The sequence below is a fragment of the Sus scrofa genome, chromosome 13 (assembly GCF_000003025.6).
Source record: "Sus scrofa isolate TJ Tabasco breed Duroc chromosome 13, Sscrofa11.1, whole genome shotgun sequence".
Classification (NCBI taxonomy): Eukaryota; Metazoa; Chordata; class Mammalia; order Artiodactyla; family Suidae; genus Sus; species Sus scrofa.
In genome coordinates this window covers 38,925,600-38,950,790 of record NC_010455.5, presented here as the reverse complement: position 1 = coordinate 38,950,790, position 25,191 = coordinate 38,925,600, and the positions used below count along the sequence as shown (strand labels likewise).

General features: G+C 44.9%; 1 protein-coding gene across 1 annotated transcript in view; it reads left to right on the top strand.

The window, feature by feature from the left end:
* The window catches only part of IL17RD (interleukin 17 receptor D), a 71,091-nt gene extending 55,931 nt beyond the window's left edge, over positions 1–15,160 (top strand). The window contains exons 8-13 of the mRNA XM_021068996.1: positions 448–513; positions 2,172–2,226; positions 2,707–2,817; positions 3,878–4,062; positions 6,619–7,555; positions 8,340–15,160. Coding sequence (XP_020924655.1) covers positions 448–513; positions 2,172–2,226; positions 2,707–2,817; positions 3,878–4,062; positions 6,619–7,555; positions 8,340–8,452 — 1,467 coding nt within the window. The 3' untranslated portion in view covers positions 8,453–15,160. The remainder of the gene's footprint in view (positions 1–447; positions 514–2,171; positions 2,227–2,706; positions 2,818–3,877; positions 4,063–6,618; positions 7,556–8,339) is intronic.

Here is a 25,191-nt window from a genome sequence, read left to right as displayed (position 1 = left end):
TTTTATTAAGTAAAAGGTATCCTAACTACTTTCTTTGTCTTCAAATAAAAATTCCTGCTGAGGGTGCCACCAGCTAAGCATACAATATGACATGGGTCCCAGGCTCTGCTGGGCCTTTTATCAAAGTGAAGTTCAGGTAACCTGGTGGCTAAGCACAGTTGCTTTCTGTTCTAATTGACATCTTCTGAAAACATGATTGAAACTGATGGCAAGATTTATTAGTTCTGGGTTGAAAGAGGGCTCATCAGTCTCCTTGATCTAAGTAGAAAATTTTCTTTTGCTTTTGGCCATGCCTGTGGCATGTGCAAGTTCCCAGACTAGGGACTGAACCTATGCTATAGTAGCCACCTCAGCCACTGCAGTGACAATGCTTGATCCTTAACCCACTGAGACACACAGGAACTTCTCCAAGAAGAAGATTTTAAAGTGTTATTTGTTTCTTTGCAGGAGCAAAATACAGAGACAACCAGCTGCCTCCTTCAAAATGTATCTCCTGGGGATTATATAATTGAGGTATGTACAACTCAAGAAAATCCTATTATTAATTCTATAGATTAAACCCAGTTCATATAGAATTCCAGCTGTTTACAACACTAAAATTTCAAGCCATCAAAGGTGCACACAATTATCTTTTACATAGTCCTTAACATGCTTTTTTTAAGGTTCATAGATAATTGTTGACTTTTTTTTTTATTAAATATTCCAATAAAGACTTTTATGTATCCATATAGTCCATATACCATGGTTTAAAATTTCTATATACTGGAGTTCCCATTGTGGTGCAGTGGTTAACGAATCCAACTAGGAACCATGAGGTTGCGGGTTCGATCCCTGGCCTTGCTCAGTGGGTTAAGGATCTGGCATTGCCGTGAGCTGTGGTGTAGGTTGCAGACGTGGCTCAGATCCCGCATTTCTGTGGCTCTGACATAGGCCGGCGGCTACAGCTCCAGTTCAACCCCTAGCCTGGGAACCTCCATATGCTACGGGTGCAGCCCTAGAAAAGACCAAAAAGAAAAAGAAAAAAAATTAGCTTTGAAAACTTTTGTTTTCATGATAAAACAGCAAAGCAAGTCATGCCCACTGCATTGTTATAGTTCTCTAGACTTCTGAAATTCTTCTGTGTAAATACGTGTCCTAAATGCCACTTTAAAAAAGCATATAAACATTATATATTTTTCTTCTCTTTTTTTAGATTACCTTTTCAATATTGAAAATACTATGAAAATAGGAATAAACGAAAATAGGGAAATTAAATATTTGTCCATAGCCCTGCTATTCAAAGACAGCTAACATTTCTTATAATTTCGGTAGAAGCACCTAGTTCTTGCATCACTTGGTAGCAGCAGGGGGTTTGAACTAGCCTATCCTCTTAGAGCATGAATGGAGGCCCAGTATCATCAGTGGTAAGGTGCCATTTTAATTGACAGTTTTAAGAATGTAGAAGTCACTAGCTGAATTTATCACTGAATAAAAAACCTTTTGATTCATGTAAGGAAAATGATGAAGTTGTGAATTTTTAGTTGGTAAAGTAGAGATGTATCTGACTTTTTTTCTTTCTTTCTTTTTTTTTTTTTTTTAAGGGCCACACCCGCGGCATATGGAAGTTCTCAGGCTAGAGGTCCAGTTAGAGCTACAGCTGCCGGCCTACACCACAGCCACAGCAGTGCTGGATCTGAGCCTCGTCTGGGACCTATACCACAGCTCATGGCAACGCCGGATCCTTAACTCACTGAGCAAGGCCAGGGATTGAACCTGCATCCTCATGGATGCTAGTCAGATTTGTTAACTGCTGAACCACAATGGGAACTCCTTTTTTTTCTTTTTATGGCCTCATCCACGGCATATGGAAGTTCCCCCGCCAGGGACTGAATCCAAGTCACAGCCGCAGCCTCTGACCTATACTGCAGTTTCGGCAACACCAGATCTGTGCCAGGCTGGGGATGGAACCCTCACCTCTGCAGTGATCCAAGCTGCTGCAGTCAGATCCTTAACCTGCTTTGCCATAGCAGGAAATCCATATCTGACTATTAACGTCTACTCTTGGCTTGAAAATGATCATAGGTAGCAGTAGCTTCTGCTCTCTCACCCCTCTGCCCACAGATGAAAAAATGAATGAGATCTGTTGAGATGCTGTTACTTAAAAAAAATAACACAGGTCCTCTGTTTTGCAGCTGGTGGATGACACTAATACAACAAGAAAAGTGATGCATTATGCCTTAAAACCAGGTAAAAGTTTTTGTTTGTTTGTTTGAAATGTTGCCTATGGACTAAAGTGGGCCAAGGTATATGATACTTTCTATACTTCATGGTTTACAAAAAGAAAACATGGGAGCTCCTCACTCTTAAATGATGTTCTATCAAATCTGACTTTCCTTTCACCTTAATGTTGATGCCTGGCAGATCAAAGCCAGTTGTGTGCATCTCTGGAACTAAATAAATAGCCAATTGTCCTCAGAAGAACAGTGGTGGGAAGGGAGGTTTCCTTAGGCAAATTCTCACGCAAAGGTATTTACTGTCTGCTGACTCTTAACTGTTGAATTGTATTCTACAACAATCCTTTTATAATCACCAAATCAGTATTCGAGAAAGGTAGTCAAGGAATCTTGGAACCTGTTATGTGGCTTATGTTTAAAAAGAAAAAAATGATTTCTCTTTGAACCTGTTATACTGCTTAAGTTTAAAAGCCTTCCCTTTGAAATTTCCCAGTGCATTCCCCATGGGCTGGGCCCATTAGAGCTATTGCCATCACCGTGCCACTGGTCGTCATATCGGCATTTGCAACACTCTTCACAGTGATGTGCCGCAAGAAGCAACAAGGTATCTCTTTGCATGGTGTGTTCCCCTTAGTTGGCAGGACTGGGGCCAACAGAGGGCAACTGGGAGCACTGGGCCTCTCAGGTAGGCATCTGGGAAGCCACAAAGCTCCTGTAGTCAGTCCTGGCTACTATAGTTCCCAGAATTAAATTACTTGACTGTGTGTGTGTGTGTGTCTGTGTGTGTCTGTGTGTGTGTGTGTGTGTGTGTGTGTGTGTGTGTCTGTGTGTGTTTGAGAGAGAGAGAGATTTTAGAGCCACACCCGAGGAATATGGAGGTTCCCAGGCTAGGGGGGTCCAATCGGAGCTATAGCTGTCGGCCTACTCCACAGCCACAGCAACACCAGATCCGAGCCGTGTCTGTGACCTGCACTGCAGTTCACTGCCAGATCCTTAACCCACTGAGCAAGGCCAGGGATCGAACCCACATCCTCATGGATCCTTAACCACTGAGCCATAATGGGAACTCCAAATTACTTGACTTTTAACCTCAAGAGCCACTCATAGAATACTTCTTTTCTCAAGCTCAGGACGGTAAATTTAAGAGCATAAAAGGAATCTAAAGAGGAAGGGGAGAGGTAGGGCTTGATCACTTAGAAAAGTCTGGTGGTGGGAGGGAAACTTCGATACTATTTTATCTTAATTGGGTGGTTACACAGGTGTATAATTAGATAAAAATTTATTGAGATGTAATCTTAAGATTTATGTGCTGTACCTTTGTAAATTGTGCCAAAACAAACAAAAAAACACCTCAATGAAAATTCATTTGTTTCAAAGAAGGTCAGCTCTGCTGGTGCTTAACTAGTCTAATAGGTGCACTTGGTTGTAAGAGCTGGTTCTGCTCCTGGCTTGCCAACAAATATTGGCCATTTTTGGCTCCACTGGAGAAACCAGCTGTCCCATTCCCTGGGGTGATCTAAGGGGCTGGTGGAGTTAAGGAGGTGGGACTGCACTAGATGGACTTGGCAAACATTGTTTCTTGAAGACAGCCTTAGGTCTCCAGTCTTAGGGAACAAGCCAAGGTGTTTCTCGTGGCACCAACCCTGTCTTCTTTTCCACTTTAGAAAACATATATTCACATTTAGATGAAGAGAGTTCTGAGTCCTCCACATACACCACAGCACTCCCCAGGGAGAGGCTTCGGCCTCGGCCCAAGGTCTTCCTCTGCTATTCCAGTAAAGATGGCCAGAATCACATGAACGTGGTCCAGTGTTTTGCCTACTTTCTTCAGGACTTCTGTGGCTGTGAGGTGAGAAATCTAACGTTTTTCCTTTTATCTTGCATAGGACATGTGCTAAATGCCTGGCTTCCAAACTAGGGTCATCCTTGTGCTGCTCTTCTTTCAGTTTGTCCTACCCATCACCAGCACTAAATGTTTGATAACACTTTGTTCTGACCCTTACACACTCCTGCTCAGAAGCTGTGAGTGGCACTCAACTGGCAGGAAGTTTTTTAAAAAGACTGTGCACAGGGGTGGGGGTGCAAGGACTGGGGGGTGGGGGGGTGGCTGTCAGCTGCCCTGGCAGCATGCAGTGGGGGTGGTGGAAGGCAGTCACAAAAGACATCACAGAGACCATTGGAGGGTCAAAGAGAGAATGGTAGGTAAAGCAGTGGGTTTATATTCTTCTTTTCTTTTTTGCCTGTCATGTGGAGTTCCTGGGCCAGGGATAAGATCCCAGCCACAGTCTCGACCTAAGCGCAGCTGTGGCAATACCAGATCCTTAACCCACTGTGCCAGGTCAGGGATCGAACCAGTGTCTCAGCACTCCCAAGACATGGCCTATCCCATTCCCTTGCACCATTGCAGGAACTCCAAAGCAGTGGGTTTAGACAGTTTGGGGAGCTTTGCTAATAAAGGAAAACAATACTAGGTTGTGTTTAAACAGTCTGCTCTTGATTCTTGGCTGTTCTCTTGAATTAAGCAATTAATATGTAGTTTTTCTATAATAAAGTGTTCATTTTAGAGTGAAGTTTGATGCTCTCTTGGAAGGCACACTCTGTTTCTTATAAATACAAGAATTACCAATAATGTGTAAATTATTTCTGCTTTGAAACTAGGGGCCTGCTGGTGGGTTTCCTAGACTCTCTCCACAGGGTGAGGCTGCCCCCTAGTGTCAACAAAACATTTACAAGGCTGGCTGGGTTTCCTAATGTATGAAGATTAGCCCGTGCACTGAAAAACTGGTGCTGACCATTGGGTGGCACACAGTCTCCAGATACAGATAAACGGTTTGCTCTACTTTGTAAGTGACTAGCCTCGTTGGGGGAGCAGCTTTCCAATTAAGAATGTAATAGAAATTTTTGAAACTAGAAAAGGATGACAAATTTTAAAATGGACTGTAGTCTTAACCTGGAGAAAAGAGGAACCATAGTTAATATTGGTGTTATTTCTTTATAGTCTTTTTCTGCCCAGATAAACTCATCGTAAAGTTTTGCATTTGGGGGTGTATTAGAATTCTTTTTTTCTGTCTCTTCATTCCATAAATATTTACACTATTAGCAATTCTTTGTAAATAAGTTTTATTTTTAAAAAATTTTAAAGTAAAAAAAAATATATATTTTTCTGCATGCAGAAGTTCCTGGGCCAGGAATAGAACCATTACCACAGCAGTAACAGTACAGAATCCTTAATCCACTGCACCAGAAGGGAACTCCTTGAGTTTTTTCAAATTGTTAAACATCTCAATACTTCGATTTTACCTCATTTCTGTTGAGTTTCCAAAGATAGATACCTGGAAATGGAATTTCTGGGTCAGACTGGAACATTTTAAAATTTCTTGGTGTATATTCCCAGTTAGGTATAGTGTTAGCAAGAATTAAGGAAAAATATAAGACAATTCAGGATTATTTTCAGCAAGAGGGTGGATGTTGGGAGCTTTCTTCCCTTTGGTAACACCTTAGATGGAAAAAAAAAGACATTCATTTCAGAACCCACTTCCCCATAAGAGACTGTGGCTGTGGCTTTCCGGCATAGCCATTGGGAGTTAATTCTGAACTACAGAAGGAAAGAGGCTGATATAATTGCCAAGAGACATTTTCAGCAGAATCAGATGAAGATGGTCTGAGAAGGTGAAGCCCTCTGAGGGGGCCATGCATGCCTTGTTTTCTTTCCTTTGTTAGTGCCCCATCCCCAACTCCCTAGAGACCTCCCCTTGGGGTTAAAGGCCTTGTAGGGAGATGACCCTGTAGACTCCCAAGTGAGTGGATCAGAATAGCCATGTTACTACAGCTCATCACCCCCCTCTCCAGACACTGCTCACCTGATAAATAGCATGGTTACCCCCAGGGCTGTGAGAGTGGTTGGGAAGGTCTTCTCTCTGGTTGAGTCAGCCAGCATTGTGGGTGAGCGACTCTGACATGCAAACCTAAAGTCCACTTTGAAATCCCTCACCCATGCCCTTCTGTCATCACCCTCCAGTTCTGCCGCCATCAAAACAGCCTCACTCTTCAGATAGGCCAATCCCCAGTGCCTTTATTTTCCATGCTTACTATCACACTCTTAAGTCCATTGAAGGCCTTACATGTGATATGTGACTTAGGTGGGTTGCCCTGTGCCTCTTCACCTGTAGGGTGGGAGTTGTAATGATCCTATGTTATGCTGAAATGAGGGCATGATGCAAAAGTGTGTGACCTTCACCCCTGGAATGTTAGCTATTTCTCAGAGCTGGGCAATTCGCAGCCTGGACACAGCAGTGCTAATGATGATTTGGGGGCAGGATGACATGCCCTTCTGGAAACCTTCTCATTCTTGTCCCTTGACCCTCCAAGCTGTATTGGTGCGTGAGGTTCTGTGTTCTCTTTCCAGGTGGCTCTGGACCTGTGGGAAGACTTCAGCCTCTGTAGAGAAGGGCAGAGAGAGTGGGTCATCCAGAAGATCCACGAGTCCCAGTTCATCATCGTGGTGTGTTCCAAAGGCATGAAATACTTCGTGGACAAGAAAAACTACAAGCACAAAGGCTGCGGCCGAAGCTCGGGGAAAGGGGAGCTCTTCCTGGTGGCGGTGTCTGCCATCGCTGAGAAGCTCCGCCAGGCCAAGCAGAGCTCCTCCGGGGCGCTTAGCAAATTCATTGCTGTCTATTTCGATTATTCCTGCGAGGGAGACGTTCCCGGTGTCTTGGACCTGAGTACCAAGTACAAACTCATGGACAACCTTCCGCAGCTCTGCTCCCACCTACACTCTCAGGGCCGCAGACCCCAGGAGCCGGGGCCGCTTCCGGGCCGCGTCAGCAGGAGGAACTACTTCCGGAGCAAATCGGGCCGCTCCCTGTATGTGGCCATTTGCAACATGCACCAGTTTATAGACGAGGAGCCCGACTGGTTTGAGAAGCAGTTCGTCCCCTTCCATCCTACCCCACTCCGCCACCGGGAGCCAGTCCTGGAGAAGTTTGACTCGGGCTTGGTTTTGAACGACGTCACGGGCAAGCCAGGGCCCGAGAGCGACTTCGGGCTCAAGGCTGAGGCCACAGGCCCCGGGGCGCTGGCTGACGCGCACTCGGAGGGCCTGCAGTTCGGCCCCGAAGAAGAGGGGGAGGCCGGGCCCGTTGCGGGTGCAGGCTCGGTGCTGCGGCCCTTGCTGCACACCGTGAAAGCCGCCAGCCCCTCCGACATGCCGCGGGACTCGGGCATCTACGACTCGTCCGTGCCCTCATCCGAGCTGTCCCTGCCCCTGATGGAAGGGCTCTCCACGGACCAGACGGAGACGTCCTCGCTGACGGAGAGTGTGTCGTCCTCCTCAGGCCTGGGTAAGGTGCTGGGAGCAGGGAGCCTGGGGCGAGGGCCTGTGGGTGGTGTTCCTGCCATAGGCCAAGGCCTTGATCCATGATGACAACATCCAGGAAAACTTTGCTAATTTTAGTGAAGATTTACTTGGCAGTGAAACCTGATGCGAAGTAACAGAACCTCATTGATAGTTTCAGTTGATCCCAGGCAATGGGAATATTCACATCTATGAGCTACAGAAATGCTGATGATAAATTATGGTGAGCTACCTGGTCCTTTGTTATATAATATACAGTTTGTGCATTATGTTACCTTTCTAAAGTCTCAAAACATCTGAATACCAAAACACACTGGGCCTCGAGGATGTTGGATGAGAGTTTGTGGACCTGAATCTTTGTTGGGTCGTGTGCCCACTACCCCTACCTTCCCAATGTCTTTAAAGCCACATATATTGAAGCTGAGGGTCAGGGGCCACAGTACTCTCTCTGTCCTGTGGAGCACAGACTCCAGGTAGGAGGGTTCTATAGGAAGCCCTCCTTCCCCAGGAGCACCTACAGGATGCTATCTGGAGCTTCTCTTACTTTGTCTGTGACCAGTTGGAGTCATGCATGCAAACCCTGGACCCTCAACTATGCGAACTGGAACCTGTAAGGCAGGATGAGAATGCCTAGTCGTGAGCTGGCTGGGATGCCTTCCTCACTTGTGCAAAGCATGTAGTTCAGACCCAGATCCAGCCTTGTTCTGACCTCAGCACCCAGCCCAGTGAAGTACAGTGACTTGTGGCTCTGCTTTCCTTCCTTTTTTTAGGTGAAGAGGACCCTCCTGCTCTTCCTTCCAAGCTTCTTGCCCCTGTGACGTGCAAAGCAGAACCTGGTTGCTGCAGCTACACTGGTGAACTCCACACAGTTGCCCCTTTGTAACGAAACAGAAGAGTTTAAGCATTGCCACTTTAGCTGCCGCCTCTCTCTGGTTCCTGGGCTCATCTCTGGGTATGTGGCCCACTTGGAGCCAAGGTCTCTTATAAGGATAGAAGAGTGAAATCCTGGCCAGTACTTGCTCTCCTTGCCTCTACTCTCTACCAAATATATTGGCAGAGTCTCCAGTTTTCTGAAACCATATGGAGCTCTGAAAGTCATGTCCATAATGCCTGACAGCTTGCCATGTTAGGTCAGACTTTGGATTAGAGCCAATCTGGGAGGTAGGGAGGAGACACGTAAAGAGAAACAGGAAAATACCAGCACTGATTGGACTTAATTCATCTGTGCAAACTTTTCCTCTTTGCTTTTGGCTACTTTGATTTGAAATGCCTTGTGGGAAAAGCACTTTTGATGCCACTATAGCCACAGAAATCAAGTGCATTTCTCTCTGGAATCCTTGTTACAGATGATATTCCTTTCCATTTTTGGTGTGGAATTTACAATGCCATTTACACTACCACGGTTGTTAAAAAAGCTCTTAATCAGAAGTCAAGAAGGTGACTGAGGAGTTCCCGTCATGGCTCAGTGGTTAACAAATCCTGCTAGGAACCATGAGGTTGCGGGTTCGATCCCGGGCCTTGCTCATTGGGTTAAGGATCTGGTGTTGCCATGAGCTGTGGTGTAGGTCGCAGACGCAGCTCGTATCTGGCGTTGCTGTGGCTGTGGTATAGGCTGGCAGCTACAGCTCTAATTTGACCCCTCGCCTGGGAACCTCCATATGCCGCAGGTGCTGCCGTAGAAAGGGCAAAAAGACCAAAAAAAAAAAAAAAAAGGTGACTGAATATACAATCACTTTTCATAAAGTGAGTCTATGTATTAATGGGTGGCATCGCTGGCAGAGGTGGGGGCTACCAGGCCAGGCTGACCTTCTAGACAATTCTTTCAGAAATGCTTTAGTCAGTGTGCAGAAGGCACCAGAGCTCAGCATCCAGGACAACCTCCTGATCTGAATAGGTGTCCTGCAGGGGCCAGATCTGCTGGCCAAGTTTCCCTGGGTTATATCTACCGTGCTGAATCTCAGATGTTGGTGCTTGGATGTTTATTTTAAAGAGACTGATACCCCCCTGGGCTGTATTACTAGAAGTTGTAATTTGTGCTTTGGTTGGCCTCTGGTCTAAAGGTGTGTCCAGTATATTAGGGATCAGAATCCACTGAAATGTGGCAGTATTTGGAGGTGGTAGCCAGTCACTCTGCTGAACTGGTTTTGACTAATGACAAACCTCTTTTTAAAAAGTTGAAAAGGAGGGGCTTGGTACAAAGGGGAATGTGCTCTTTGAGTATCATGTAAGGAAGACATGAGACCTGAAATCATTAAATTCTTGAATCTTAAAGTACTCTCTCCAAACCTAGCCTGTGAATCAGGTTTCACTTTGTTTTTATTGTACTTACCCAATTAAATGTGTGTCTCTTGTGCTCCATTCTACCAAAAATAGGTATTCAGAGTTTAAGAGAAATTTGCTTTAAAAAGAATATGTTCTGTTTTTATGAATGATTTCTCTGTAGAATTTGTATTTCCAACAGGAAGATATTTGTTCCCTTCTCCCCATGACCTTGAAGGAGAGTGAGCGTCATTTTCTACCTTTTTCAAGAGATGCTGTTGGATTTTGGTACCCTTTTTCTCAGCATCTATGAACCATGGTTTTCATTCGTTCAGTGAGTGGGACCAGCATTAAGGAGGGACACTGAGAAGCATCCTGAGGCAGGGTGGAAAGTGGGGTAGAACAGGACTTTTTTCTTTCAAGCTCCTGTGCAGCAGGTGAAGAAGGGAAGGTTTGCACCCCTTCTGGAAAGAAGAGGTTTTTTGTGTATCTTCGATGCAAATGCCACACTCCCTGCTATGTAAAGGCAGCTGGCAGCTTCTTGGGAGAAGAACATGCTCGTCTGTTCCCTGGCATCAAGTTTCCTGCAGCTGCTTTGAGAAAAGACAAGTGGGCTGCAGAACTGTCTCCCCCATAAAACCAGGCATCTTATTGGAGAAGGGATGTTCCATGTTGTCACCATGGAATCTGAGATGAGCACAAAGCTCCTGCTTTCCATTGTCTGTCCTGTGACTGTCCTGTCTTTCCATCGTCTGCATACATTCTGTGAAGGAGATTCGTCGGTCTTATTAATATGTGAAAATTCACTTTGGAACATTTTCAGACTGATTTCTTACTGACACAGAGAAATAGTGCATGCCCCAAAGGAACTGTTACGAGCTGCTTTAGGATAGATACTCAGCTTCGTATGCAAAAGTATGCGTCTCTGAGAAAGTGGCCCGAGGGATGGTGTGGAGGACTGGAGAGGAAGCATCCACTGGGCTCCAGGAGCATGGGCAGAGAGTTTGCTAAATAAACTCACTTATGAAAGTTGAAGGGGAAAATTGTGATAGTCCAAAAATCAGGTGATGCTTTAGTTTGGATTTAGGGTTTGGGTACTTACTTTGAAGTACTAATGATTGTGATGTTCAACAAAATCAAACTATTGTACCAAGTAATGTGATGATAGTGTGAATACCCAACTCTGAATAGTTTTGAGAAGTCCAGCTTCCTGGTTTTGCCTTATTAGCTTGACTTTTTAAAAAACCCTCCCCATCTCATACTGGAAATGGGAATAAGTTGCTTTATAGATTAAGGCAAAACATTTGTTTTAAGCAGATCTGCATTTTTTGACTCGCAAATTGTCCTGAACAATGGAAATGTTAAGACAGAATTCAGATAAAGCTTCTTCCAGATCACAGGCTTTTAGCCTTTAGGGAAACAAGAATTAGAATATAGGGGGGGTTCCTGTCATAGCTCAGGGGTTAATGAACCCAACTAGTATCTACAAGGACACGGGTTCGATCCCTGGCCTTGCTCAGTGGGTTAAGGATCCGGCGTTGCCCTGAGCCATGGTGTAGGTCACAGACACAGCTTGGATCTCGTGTGTCTGTGGCTGAGTTGTAGGCCAGCAGCTGCATCTCCAATTTGACCCCTAACCTAAGGCCCTAAAAAGACAAAAAAAAAAAAAAAAAAAAGAAAAAAGAAAAAAGAAAAAAAAGAATTAGAATATAGGGATGATATCAACGAAAGGCCATCCTGAGAGTAAAAGGCTCTGTAGCTAAGTTAGATGGTGTCCTCTGGCCAGGAGACCAGAGGGAGGTCCAGGGTTCCAGCTCACCAAAAAGGCTGCAGGTAGTTGAAAGTAGGCAGCTAATTGTTTATCTTAACTCACTAATGCCCTACACATTTGACACATTAGCATTTTACATAGTCAGCTTTGCTAAGACAATGACCAGAGGTAAAAGCCCAGGTAGAGGTAAGTTCTTCTCTCTTGGGTCAGCTGCAAGTGACAGAGACCACCTGGGTGGGCCCAGCCCAGTCCTACGAGTCCTTTAGAGGGCTGAGGCCTGGGCCTTTGAGGCATGTTGATCTGCAGAAAGAATCAGAGGTCATTCAGGTCCAGGCCCAGGGACTTAAATGGGTGATCCAGCCAGGTAATAGTATTTTGAGCCCTAAATGAGATGGTGCCGCAAAGTCAAGAGACAGAGTTTTGGTTAATGCATTAATAATAATTGAAGACAGCCCCAGATCAGAAGATTAAAAAATGTCCTAAGCAATGATGACATCAATATGTAGTAATTTAAATTCATTTGTGTTTGTTTTTCAGAGTTTAGTCTTGCTACTTTATAGCCACAAGTGTCATTTAAAAAAAAAGCCAACAACCCTTGTGTAATTCTCTGATTTAAGTGCTAATAAACAGCATAACTGTCTCCTCCCCCTGTCCCTAACTGTGAAGTTATGTGATTTTCAGAACTTTTTTCAGAGTTGGGCATCTTTTCCTTTAAAAGAAACAACAGGAGAAAAAAGCTGTTTAATTCCTGGAGAAGAAATGACACACTTTCCTCCCTAAAGAGAGAAGGAAAAACAAAACAAAACCTGCAGTCCTCAACCAGCTTAGCACTAATTTGTCTCTTAGGGAGAGAAGAATTACTCATTGTGTCTTTATTGGGGAGAGGTGGATAATGCTAATGAGAAGGTTATCAGTCCTTTCTATTTTGTTGATAAAGAGTGCTGCTCTTATTTAACAGATGCTGTGCCTTCAAGGGCCCCCACTGTAGCAAGTATAATGATAAATAAGGTGTGATTATAAATGGCAATGACATGTCTTCTCAGTGTCAGAGAGAAAATAGGGCATGGTGGGGACTACAGTAAACTGAAACCCTCCCATCCCATGTGCAGGGAGGAGCCATTCCATCCAGTTGTGACAGTGTGGTATTTCCTGGTCATTTCATTTTTCAAAAGATGCTGAGAATCTTGATTTTTTTATGTGAAAAATTATCATTTTTAAAATATCAGAAACTAAATTAAAATTTTTAAATGAATTCAGGCCCAGTGAAACACATAGGTGGATCTGATACTCTGTCCACTAGCTGCCCGTTTGCCACCTCTGCTTTATAAGTTTTGAAAAGAAAGTCATTCATGGTAATTACAAATGTCAGGGCCACCAGAAAATGCTCTTGATAAATGTAACTGGGAGCTAGCTAGATTACTTCTTTTACCCATTGCTCCCCTAAAGAAATTTGATGCGACTGTGATTATATTTGAAATGTTTTGGTTGTTTCTTCACACCTCCTCACCTCTTAAGAAAAAGGCAAACTAGTTGTTAATTTCAAAATCAGATTTTTGCTCTCCCAATTAAAAAAAAAAAAGTCACTTGAAACAATTTCACTTAAACTCCGCAACCTGAAGGACCTTATTTATACAATGTGTAATTCTGAGCTTAGGCCAAGGCTTAGTAAGGAAAGCAGGCATTGTGAAGAGTAGGGCAAGGAATCCTCAATGTCCACTGAAGCCAGTTATTTGCTTTGTCTTCTCTTTTAAATGACCTGCGAATTGAATTGACTGGAGGTGCGAAACTGTATATGTAGATATCAGTTAGGATTCCTCGTGGGTGTTGGGTCATCCTTGCTGTATCACCTCCTTTCCAGGGTCAGGGTGAAAATAAACAAAAGGAAATCTGATTGTAAGCCAATAGCTTTGATTGTGATTTCAGAGCTTTGGGGTTGGGAGAAAGTTTGGATTATCTGCCATGTACCTCTCCTGGTGTCAGACAGGGCTGTGCATTATTTCAGACATGTGGCTGTGGATGGGATTCTGGATTTTCAGCGAAGGAGATTCTGTAACCTACCCTCCTAATCAGATAGTTCTTTGTACATCTTCCTTATAGAAATTCAAACCAGCCTTCTTTTGTTCGCATGTAGTGGAAAAAGAACAGCTGGTCACCTTCCGTGTATTTGAAAGCCACAGTGAAGTCACCCCTCTGGTGTTTTTATTTCAGTAATAAATAATCCTGTTCCAACTCATTCTTCACAGGTTTGTTTTCTAGGGACTTCATAATTTTCACTGCTCTTCTGTTTCTTGGCTTTACACTCAATTTAGTTGCCCAAATAGAATGTGGTGCCTTATTCACATTGGTGCCTTGTTAAGACCAGGCTCAGGATGGGGATTAACAGAAATTCTTACACATCTTGTCTTCTCTTAGTACATAAAAATATAAAGGCACTTTTTAAAAAATATATTACCTGTATTCTTTTTGAAGGTTGACTGCCACATTTTTTTTTTCCCTTTGGCAGTAGTCCTCTGTCATATGTGGGATTTTTTTCCCCCTCTTATGGTCAGACACTTATTTCTGGATGTGTTTAATGTCATTCCTGATCTTCTCCAGGGTACTCTTCAAGACCAGCTCTGACTGAGTTGTTATGGGTGGCAACTACCCCTCCCTTCCAATTTTGGATTCTATTTTTATGTATCTCTAGATATCACCTTTAATTCATGACTCACAGTATTATTAAATGGTGCAAACTTCTGTTTAACCTCAGGTGAGACAGCAGTTGCTAAGGATTAATTTGCTAAGAGGTCAAGGGAGGACTCCTTGGGAGTTTTGGTCGGTTGTCTTCCCTCCTGCTCTTTGGCTCCTCTCCAAAATTCATCCGGGACCACGGGCTCCTCAAGGAGCTTGTACTAAAAAGCTGGAGCCATGGCTCTGAATTGACCAAGCACTGTGGTTTGCACAGTCAGAAGTCTGACAAAAGCAAACCATTATGACTGCATATCTAATGTTATCAAAATTTCAACGGAGAAGATTAAGAAAAGCAATTCTGTTTGTGTGGGACATAGACACAGTTGGCCACCCCAGTTGTTAGAATAATTACCATTAGATTATGCTAATGTGTACTTGTCTGTTATTTTAACAAGGTTTTTTTTTTTTTTTTCTGTCTCAAGAAAAAAATGCAGTGCGTCTGGAGAGAGCAAAAACTTTTGTAAAAATCAAATGTATTCATTTAGAAAGTAGGCTACTTCTGTTTTCACTGTTTGTTTTGTTTTGTTTCTCATTGCAGAAGCTCCCTGTTAATATGCTTTTTTGAGGAAAGCCTGTGGAACACAGTGGTTATTGCCATTGTCTTTGTTTCATCTTTAAGTTTGTCCTTCATGAGGTTTGGTGGAATTGTGAGCACTGACTGACAGACTAGCAATATGCTATATTTTTACGTTGAAAATGTTAATGTCTTATTTGATGTGTACATACCTCTGTAAATAGGTGACAGTAGACCATAGCTGACATTTGCAAAATGTTGTTTTTGTACTCTAGAATTTCTGCATCAAATAAATAAAATGTTTTAACATTTTTGGTAGCTCATTATTCTAGATCATGTTTGGTGTTTTTTTTTTTTCTTTCTTTCTTTCTTTCCTTTTTTTTTTTTTTTTTTTTTTTTTTTTTTGTCTTTTGTCTTTTTAGGGCCGCACCCGCGGCATCTGGAAGTTCCCAGGTTAGGGGTCGAATCAGAGATGCACCTGTCGGCCTACACCACAGCCACAGCAATGCGGGATCTGAGCCATATCTGCGACCTGCACCACAGCTCACGGCAATGCCAGATCCCCAACCCACTGAGTGAGGCCAGGGATCGAACCCTCGTCCCCATGGATGCCAGTCAGGTTCTCCAACCACTGAGCCACAATGGGAACTCCCGGTGTTTCTTAAATAGCTGGGGTTCCACCCACGCTTTTTTGTGAGCTCTCCCTCTGGGAAGGAGAGTGATTGTCCTGGGTGAGAAGGCCCAGGTGGCTGGCATGTCTCACACTTTAAGAAAAGGAACCTGTTGCCCTTGACCATTTACTTCGCCCTCCATCTGGCCGGTGCCCAGTGTCTGGAGCAGGGACTGGGATATTTACCTCAAGGAGAAAGTTGACTTTCAGAACAAATGGACTTTCTTTGCAGACATTTGAAAATTTGAAAAGAAATTGATGGACACTGAAATTTGGGAGCTCTAAAGAACTTTCCTGTCATAAAAAAAAAAGAAAAGATTCCTGTTCATTCTACTGACAGACGTTCTCTTATCGCCTGTGCGCCTTGTGCTCTGTGAGTTAAGTTCTTGGTCCATCAACTTCTGGGTCTCATTTTTGAGATTCTGAGGTCCAGGAATTGGGTAGCTTTGCTGAGAACACAGACAGGAAGTCAGCAGCACTGGGATTCATAGTCTGATTGAATCATCCTCATTCCTAACCAATGGGCTACACAGTCTCAACATAATTTATAAGAACAAGAAAGAACCTTGATTAGCAAGTTATGGTGAGTTGGTTCCTTCCTTGTTCAAATATTGAGTGAATAAGGTTCAGAGATTAAACAAGTGGATCTAAAAGGACTCAGTTGGAAGATTCTCATTAGGCAGATGCTTCAGTAAGTGAATTCCTCTTTGCTGCTAGTGGGGGGAAAATCCACTTTGGATGGCATGAGAAGCCCTAATTTTTACCCTGGCATTAGAAAGCAGAGTCCAGGAGTTCCCGTTGTGGCGCAGTGGTTAACGAATCTGACTAGGAACCATGAGGTTGCGGGTTCGAGGGTTCGATCCCTGCCCTTGCTCAGTGGGTCGAGGTTCCGGCGTTGCCGTGAGCTGTGGTGTAGGTCGCAGACACGGCTCGGATCCTGTGTTGCTGTGGCTCTGGCGTAGGCTGGCAGCTACAGCTCCGATTCGACCCCTAGCCCGGGAACCTCCATATGCCACAGGAGCGGTTCAAGAAATGGCAAAAAGACAAAAAACAAACACAAAACAAAACAAAAAAAACAACAACAACAAAAAAAAGAAAGCAGAGTCCATTTTTACAGCTGCTTGGGTTTGCAGTGGCCAACATCTGTGGAACCTCACCACTGGTTTTATTTACTTTGCTTTAGAAATGCAATTTTTTTTTCTGTTCTTTTTTTTTTTTTTTTTGTCTTTTTGTCTTTTTGCCTTTTCTAGGGCCACACCTGCGGCCTATGGAGGTTCCCAGGCTAGGAGTCTAATCGGAGCCGTGGCCACCAGCCTATGCAAGAGCCACAGCAGCTCGAGATCGTAGCCCTGTCTGCGACCTACACCACACCTTACGGCAACGCCAGATCTTTAACCCACTGAGTGAGACCAGGGATCAAACCTGAAACCTCATGGTTTCTAGTTGGATTCCTTAACCACCAAGCCACAACTGGAACTCAGAAATGCAATTTCTAAAGTTTGCAAAGACTAGCTTCCCCTTGCAGGCTTTAATTAGGAAACTTTCTTATTTTGGTTTAGTTGAATAAGAGACTACAGGCAATAAGCTAAGCAGGTGAATGAAGGAGGAGACATAAATTATACCTTCACTGTTTCAGGCATAGTGGGTCCTTAATAAAGGTACTGAAAAAATAACTGTTTTCCACCCCCTACCTCCAGCATACCCTGTCCTCTTTCCATAGGAACAAAATTAGAAGTGGTCCAAGAACAGGGTGGATAGATAAAGCAATGAAGGGAGGGAGGGACACAAACACAAGGTAAGACCTTTTATTTATTTATTTTTTTTGATCTTTTTTTTTTTTTTTTTTGCTATTTCTTGGGCCGCTGCCACGGCATATGGAGGTTCCCAGGCTAGGGGTCTAATTTGAGCTGTAGCCGCCAGCCTATGCCAGAGCCACAGCAAAGCGGGATCCGAGCCACGTCTGCAACCTACACCACAGCTCATGGCAACGCCGGATCGTTAACCCACTGAGCAAGGGCAGGGACCGAACCCGCAACCTCATGGTTCCTAGTCGGATTCGTTAACCACTGCGCCACGACGGGAACTCCGGTAAGGCCTTTTACAATGAGATAAAATTCAAATGGAATCTTTGAGATTAAGGGAAAATAATGCTAAATTAATGGGCTTGGCTCCCTGGCCTCTTTCTGGAGGGGGTTTGCACCATCTTTCACATTTATAGGTAATAAAATTATCTGAGAGCCTAAAGTGTGTAGTGGGGACATCATAATAAGATATGTATGATCCCTGCTGTCTTGACTCCACCTCGCTATGTATGGGACTGTGGGCAAACCACCTAATTGCTCTGAGCCTCAGTTTTTTTCATCTACAAGATGGGACTAATACCCATCCCTCTGGGTTATTGTGAGGCATGAGTGAGCTGGGATCTGTAAAACATCCACGGCCATGCTTGGCAAGTGCTAGACACGTGTGGTAAATAGTGGCTATTATTTATTCTGTGGAAGGGCAAGTCTTGGGCTCTTTGGGGGCCACACAGAAATGGTGGGAGACAGTCAGTTCCCTGTTCATGGGTGCCTTGGCTCTGAGACTTTGTCAGTTGCCAAGTTAAAGCGTACCTTTCCCCTAAGAGAAGAAGGTGTGTCTACATCTGACTGTTTTGGAGTTGGTCCGGGAAGGAAAGCATGAGGCTTTGGGGGGCGCTTCTAGCAAAAATTAAGGGAGGAACTCTGGAGTTTTTAAGATCTGACTGTGCATAGCCTATGATAGTTGACTGCATACTCAGATCTGCTAATGTCCCATTTACCAGAATCCTTTCTCCCTGGTCATTTTTCAGCCCCAGTTGAGACGTAGATATTTTTCTGTACTTGCTCCTTCAAGGTCCTGATGCCAGGTATACAACCACATCCCACTCTGCGATGTGACTAAAAGAAGGGATTGTTTCTCTAACTGACTACCAATTTGTGGTCGGGAATTGCTGTTTTGGAAGTTTGAGTCGAGCTGAGAGTCCCATAATGGTCCTTCATGATGAGATGGCTCTTCCTGATCTTTCCTGCTCTTGCTGGTCAGAAGCATTCTAAGGAGTGAGCAGATGTCAGCTTCCAGACAAACCATGACATTTCCTACCAGGCTAGGCTAGGCCAGGCCAGGGAGAACTCACAGCAAAGAATGGCTGAAGCATTCCTGGGGACAGAATGCGAATATAAGCATGTCCTGCCTTTAGTTTGTGTACCTGAAGTTAGATATACTTGAAGACTCTGCATATGTGTGTGTAATTGTACATCACTATTGGCAAGATTTTTGTAATCTGGTTAAAATGGGGCCTTTTAATTTTTTTTTTTTCTGCTTTTTGGGGCTGCACACACGGCCTATGGAGGTTCCCCAGGCTAGGGGCTGAATCAGAGCTACACCTGCCAGCCTACACCATAGCCACAGCAACGCAGGATCCAAGCTGCATCTGCGACCTCCACCACAGTGCACAGCAACACTGGGTCCTTAACCCACCGAGCAAGGCTAGGGATCGAACCTGCAACCTCATGGTTCCTAGTAGGATTCATTCCCACTGTACCACGATGGAAACTCCTAAAATTTTTTTTTAAATTATAGTTGATTTACAATGTTCTATCAATTTCTGCTGTACACCGAAGTGACCCAGTCATACATACACATACTTTTTTTTTCTTTGACTTTTTGCCATTTCTTGGACCGCTCCTGCAGCATATGGAGGTTCTCAGGCTAGGGGTCGAATCGGAGCTGTGGCTGCCGGCCTACACCACAGCCACAGCAATGTAGGATCATTAACCCACTGAGCAAGGCCAGGGATCGAACCCGCATGGTTCCTAGTCAGATTCGTTAACCAATGCACCATGACGGGAACTCCTACATACTTTTTCTTATATTATTTTCCATCATGTCCCATCACAAGAGATTGTGACTAGTTCCCTGTGCTATACAGTAAAATGGGGCTTTGGTCTTAGGCACTCTGAACTTAGATCTCTGTGACCTTGAGCAGGTGACCTGACCTGATTAGGACTTAGTGTCCCCATCTGGAAAATGTGTAATAGCTCAATACCTAATAGGCCTGGTGTGAGGCTTACATGCGAGATCTCATAGAGTTCTGGGCATAGAGCCTGGCATACAGTGAGCCCCCCTGCCTTTGGGGAGGTGGTCACCTGGGGCAGGTTAAGAGGTATATAGTTACAAAGTGTGGTCCCCTAGACATCTCCCCCATTCCTGGTCTGGGTAGCAGATGGACCACAGGACCAAAGTAGAGTGAGTTCTGTCTCCTGGAGGATTCAGTAATGCAGGGCAGATGGCTGTGACCCTCACAGGAGATGGTGACTTGATCACCTGTCACTCACTGCTTGAAACTGCTAATGGCCCTGGAGGTTGACCCCAAACTCCTTACCTGGCCCTCTGCCAACCTCTTTTCTCTAGATGTCTCTTTTTTTTCTTTATAGCCATAGCTGAATTGGAGATTCTTCACTCATGTGATCCTACCCTGGGTCCTTTGCCCCAGGCTGTTTCTTCTGCCTGTTTCTTCCCCCTCTCTAGGTTTCCAGCCCTCCTTTGCAGTCAGACCTTCCTGACCACTGTCCACCTTAGTCCAGGTCCTGACACATGCCCTCAGAAACAGTTCATGGGATGATGTGCCAGACCGTCTTACTCACTAGTACAGCTGCTCCTTAAGGGCAGGCTGTGCCCTTTGCCTAAGTCTTCCACCTGAGCTGGACATGGATTCCACTTTTTTAACCAGCTTGTGACCCCAGCCCTACCACTGATCTGTCACCAGGGCAAGTCACCTCATCTCTCTGGTCCTCAATTTTGTCCTGTGTTGATGTGGTACAAATGTACCAGCCTTATGGAGTTGTTGTGAAGATAAAGCAGATGGAGGGGATAATCTGGTGTCTGGCATATGGCCAGTGTTCAAAACATAATTTGTCTCAGTTATCATCAAGGTAAGCACTAACAATTGCTATAGATCTTTAAGAAGTTTCCTGGAGGAGGAAAATACAGCTATTCCTTACTTAGCAAATTGGGATAAGGCCCCCATCTGTTAATCATGATTCCCAGAGCTGAGAGCTACTAGGCTCTCCCACATATGTTCCACCTGAATGGCTCATGTTGTTTTAAGGTTTCACTCTGTGGGTCCTGTCTCCAGACGTGTAGACATGGGATTGGTAAATGACATGGTGTGTATTAGGATCATCGTATGAATTGGATGCCCCAGTGCCTAGCACCCTGCCACCACCAGAGTGCATCCCATCCTCCCAATGAGGCTTTGAGGCTAAGGTTAACATCCCACCCTCAGGGCAAGGCCAGCTTTGATTTGAACCTAAGCATTTCCTATTCCAAAGACCCACCTGTCTTTCCACTCCGCTGCTCAAGCCTTGCTTCTCAGGTTTTCCTCTAACCCAGATTATGAGAGCAGCCAAGGACTTGCTTTCAAAAAAGCCTTTGATTAGTTGCTTGCAGAGCATTGCTTAGGCCTGAACAATGAGACCAACACCTTAATTCTTGCACAGGTGTCACCATCCCTTGGGAGAGAGTTAGTGTTGCTTCATCAGCTGGATGCTCCATGCTTTTCAAAAGCAAGAGAAAAAAAAAGAGTGGGGACGTACATCTGTACATTGCTATAGGCAGAAGAAAAGTTGAATGCCCCTTCCAGTAATTCCACTTCTAGGATTTTCTCTTTAGGCAATAATTAGCAGTGGGAGTCAAAGTTAATTGTGCAAAAGTTTTCATCACCAAGCATTATCCCTTATACTGAGAAATGAGGAACAAACCAAGTGCCAGTTGGGACTGATAAGAAGCGGCACATTCATACAACGGACCAACAAATGGCTCTTAACAATCATGCTGTAGGATATTGCATGACGAAAGGAAAAATCTCACAATATGTTAAAAGAAAATAAAGGAGACAAACAGTAGTTATTGCTGAGTCATGTGATTGTGGATAGGTTTTATCTTATTCTTTACACTTCTCTCAACATTGTTCTATGAGTGATATTGTATCGGCAGAGATGTATGATTACATACAACAATAAGTGTTAAAGCTAACTGGTGGACACTCGGCGGCCCAGGTTGGGATCTCAGTGTCTTGCCCTTGCCCTTGCCCTTGATCGTGCCCTCTCAAGAGATTGCTTTCCCTGACCATGCTACCCACACGTCATCCCAGCCCCTTGCCATTGCTTTCCTGCCCGGAAAAGTTACGGCTCATCACTCACCCTTCCATGTGGTTACCTCCTGTAGACACCCCAGATTTCCCAGTTGATGACTTAGTGAGGTGACTGCCCTGGTATTATTCTTTTCTGTCTTGCAGAGTTAGGAGAAATGGAGCTGAATTAAAGAACAAGTGCTCATGGAAAACCATCTACACTGTTGGTGGGAATGTAAATTGGTGCAGCCATTATGGAAAACAGTATGGTGGTTCTTCAAAAAACTAAAAATAGAGCTACCAAATGATTCTGCAGTCCCACTCTTGGGCATATATCTGGAGAAATAAAAAGAAAAGATAATGCTCCCCAATGTTCATTGCTGCACTATTTACAGTAGCCAAAACATGGAAGCAACCTAAATGTCCATCAACAGATGAATAAAGAAGATGTGGTACATTTATATATGATGGAATACTATTCAGCCATAAAAATGAAATAATGCCATTTGCAGCAACATGGATACAACTGGAGATTATCAAATTAAGTCAGAGAAAGACAAATACCGTATCATTTACATATGGGCCTAAAATATGACACAAGAGTTTCTGCTGTGGTGCAACAGGATTGGCAGTGTCTTGGGAGCACTGGGGCACAGGTTTGATCCCTGGCCCGGCACAGTGTGTAAAGGAAATGGCACTGCCACAGCTGTGGCTTAGGTTGCAACTGTGGCTCTGATCTGATTCCTGGCCCAGGAACTCCATATACCGAGGGGCGGCCAAAAAAGAAAAAAAAATGACAAATGAATTTATCTATGAAACAGAAACAGATTCATAGACATAGAGAACAGATTTGTGGTTGCCAAGGCAGGGGGCTGGGGGAGGGATGGACTTAGGTGTTTGGGATTAGCAGATGCAGACTGTTATACACAGAATGGATAAACAACAAGGTTCTACTGTGTAGCACAGGCAACTGTATTCCATATCCTGTGATAAACCATAACTGAAAATAATATGAGAATGTGTAGATGTGTATAACTATCAGTTTGTTGTGCAGCAGAAACATTGTAGATCAACTATACTTCAATAAAATAAGATAAAGGGGGGGCCCTCAGGAACTGTTTCAAGGAGAAAACATGGCTGATCATCAGTGTCTTCTGGCTTTGCCACCAGGTTCCAAGCTCCATGGATAGTGGCCCACATTTCCTGCATATTCCCTCCACTCTCATCAACAAAGGGCTCCCTTTGGGTGTAGCATCTCTTCCCCCAACAGTCTTCTTCTCGAGTCCAGGAACCAAGTCCTCCCCATCCTCTCCCTACCAGGGCCAAGCAGGAGTGGGTGGGAGGGAGTGGGGCACTGCATATAAACCCTTGTGGGATGAAATTGATTTGTTTCTAGTCTACATCTCCTTGCAGATCTGTTCTGATTTCTGGAAACCTTGAATTACAAAACAGGAAATCAAGGAGTTTGCCCTTAATAATAATAAAAAACGCATGTGCCTTTCCTGTGTCTAGCCTAGCACTTTCACCCATTTTCAATTCTCACTCAGCAGCTGGCCCATTCCCATCACTTCTGTTTGAACCTTTTAAAGGTCAAGTCCAACATCTCATCTTGGCCATCAAGTCCCCTCCAGCCTTGTTCTCCTCTCAAACTGCCCCTGTCCATGGATTTCCAGAAGTGTGCTCTTGTTCTCCCACCTCTGGGCTTCCACGTCTGTTCTCTCCAACTCCCTTCATCCTACTTCCCACAGGACGCCTCCCTGTGCTTGAATCTGGGCCAGCGCTTCCCCCATGTCTCTCTCACCACATCCTGCTCCCTAAATTGCCTGGTGACAGGTCTGACTGTTCCTACATCACCTGTGAGCTTCGTGGGGTCAGGGACTATGTCTGTTTTGGTAACAGTCACTGTTTTTCTCCAGAGCCTGGCATGGTGTGTGGCATGTAGTAGTCATTCAAACCATTAAATGGAATCTAATGGAAATTAACTTTCTATCTCAGACAAGGCTGCCTGGGTAGAGCACCAGCTGTTGACTTGTGGGTTGGAAGTGCCTGCTGAGTTCTGGGTTGATGAGGGAGTGAAAGCCCTTTATTATTACTTAGTAAACATGGCTGGTTATAGTAAGGGATCTTCTGCAGTATGGAGGAGGAAGAGTAACAAAAGATGTTTTGGTGAAAAGGGTGTGGGCTGTAGTCTGGGTATAGATTTTGCCCTTGGAAATGGTATTGGGGAAGAGTGCGTGATGCTTAAACAGGAAAGGGCTCACGAGGCACTGGATTTGGGGTCAAAGTAGTGGAATGAAGTTGCAGCTGTTGGTTTGCTGGTTTGCTCAAGATGCTCGATTTCTGGCCCCAAAGTTGGGCTGTGGGTTAGGAAGAGGCCACCCAGCACTATGAGGCCAAGTAACTGCAAAGAGAGACAGGGATTGTAATGAAGAAAGTCTCGTTTGTGCTGGAGCAAGTTCTGACTGAACTCCTCATGCCAGTCACAGGGGCCCAGGCTGGGAGATTTACAGCCCAGTGGCTGTTGCTAGGATAGGTCTCTCCCAGGAAGCCCTCAACACCCCCCCACACACACCTGTGAGGTGGAATGAGGGGGTGGTGGTTAGAGCTCACCCGGTGAAGAGAGTGAGGCAGTCCACTCAGAGCCTAATCCGTCCACTTATTGGTGCCTAGGCCTGACAAGAGCTCTCCAGGCTGCCTTCATCTTTCTAAGCTTCAGTTTCTTCATCTGAGAAGTGAGTCCACAAAACCCCTATACCTCACAAGGCTGTTGTGAATATTAAAGTAGATAAGCACATAAAAATGCATGACTGGCGCACAAAAGCAACTGACGAATTTTTTATTTTTATCTTCACCGTTTTATACTTTCATAAGGGCCCATAACTAGAGTGTAGGGCTTTCCTGATCTTTTGGGGTCCTGAGGACTATAGGCGTTTATCTGTTGAGTGAATGAATACAGCGATTAGTTTTAGTATTTGGATTGCCCTATTTCATCACGGAGGACTCAGGCCACTGCCAGCTGCGGCTCTTTAAAGCTCAGCGTTTCCTACGAACTTGCTAGTCGCGGGGATTCGTCCTCGTTCTCACCCCTACAGATAAGGAAAAGTGAGGCTTGGGCAGGACCCGACACGCCCCAGGTCGGCCTGTCGGCGGAGCTGGAGCTTCAACCACAGGCGCCCGCCCTCACCCTCCAGGGCAGCCCCTGCTACTCTCGGCTGGTCGCCACAGTCCCCTCTCGCTCTGACACCTGTCTTGAGAGCCGCCCCAGGGAACGCAGGAGCAGGGATCCGGCTGCACACCCTGACGTTAAATTCTTTCCGAACTAGGTGTTGAGGGATGCCCCGGAGGCCAGATCTCTCCTCTTCCCTCCCTAGCCTTCTCCAGGATCTCCTCTGGGCTTGAGGCGAGGAGTGCTGAGCGGCAGGCGCGAGTCAGTGCGTCCGGGTCTCCAGCCACCCGGCTTGGGCGCCAGCTAGGGTCCCGGGCCCGCCTCCCGCCCACGTGGCCTCCCAGGCCTCTCCACGCCCACG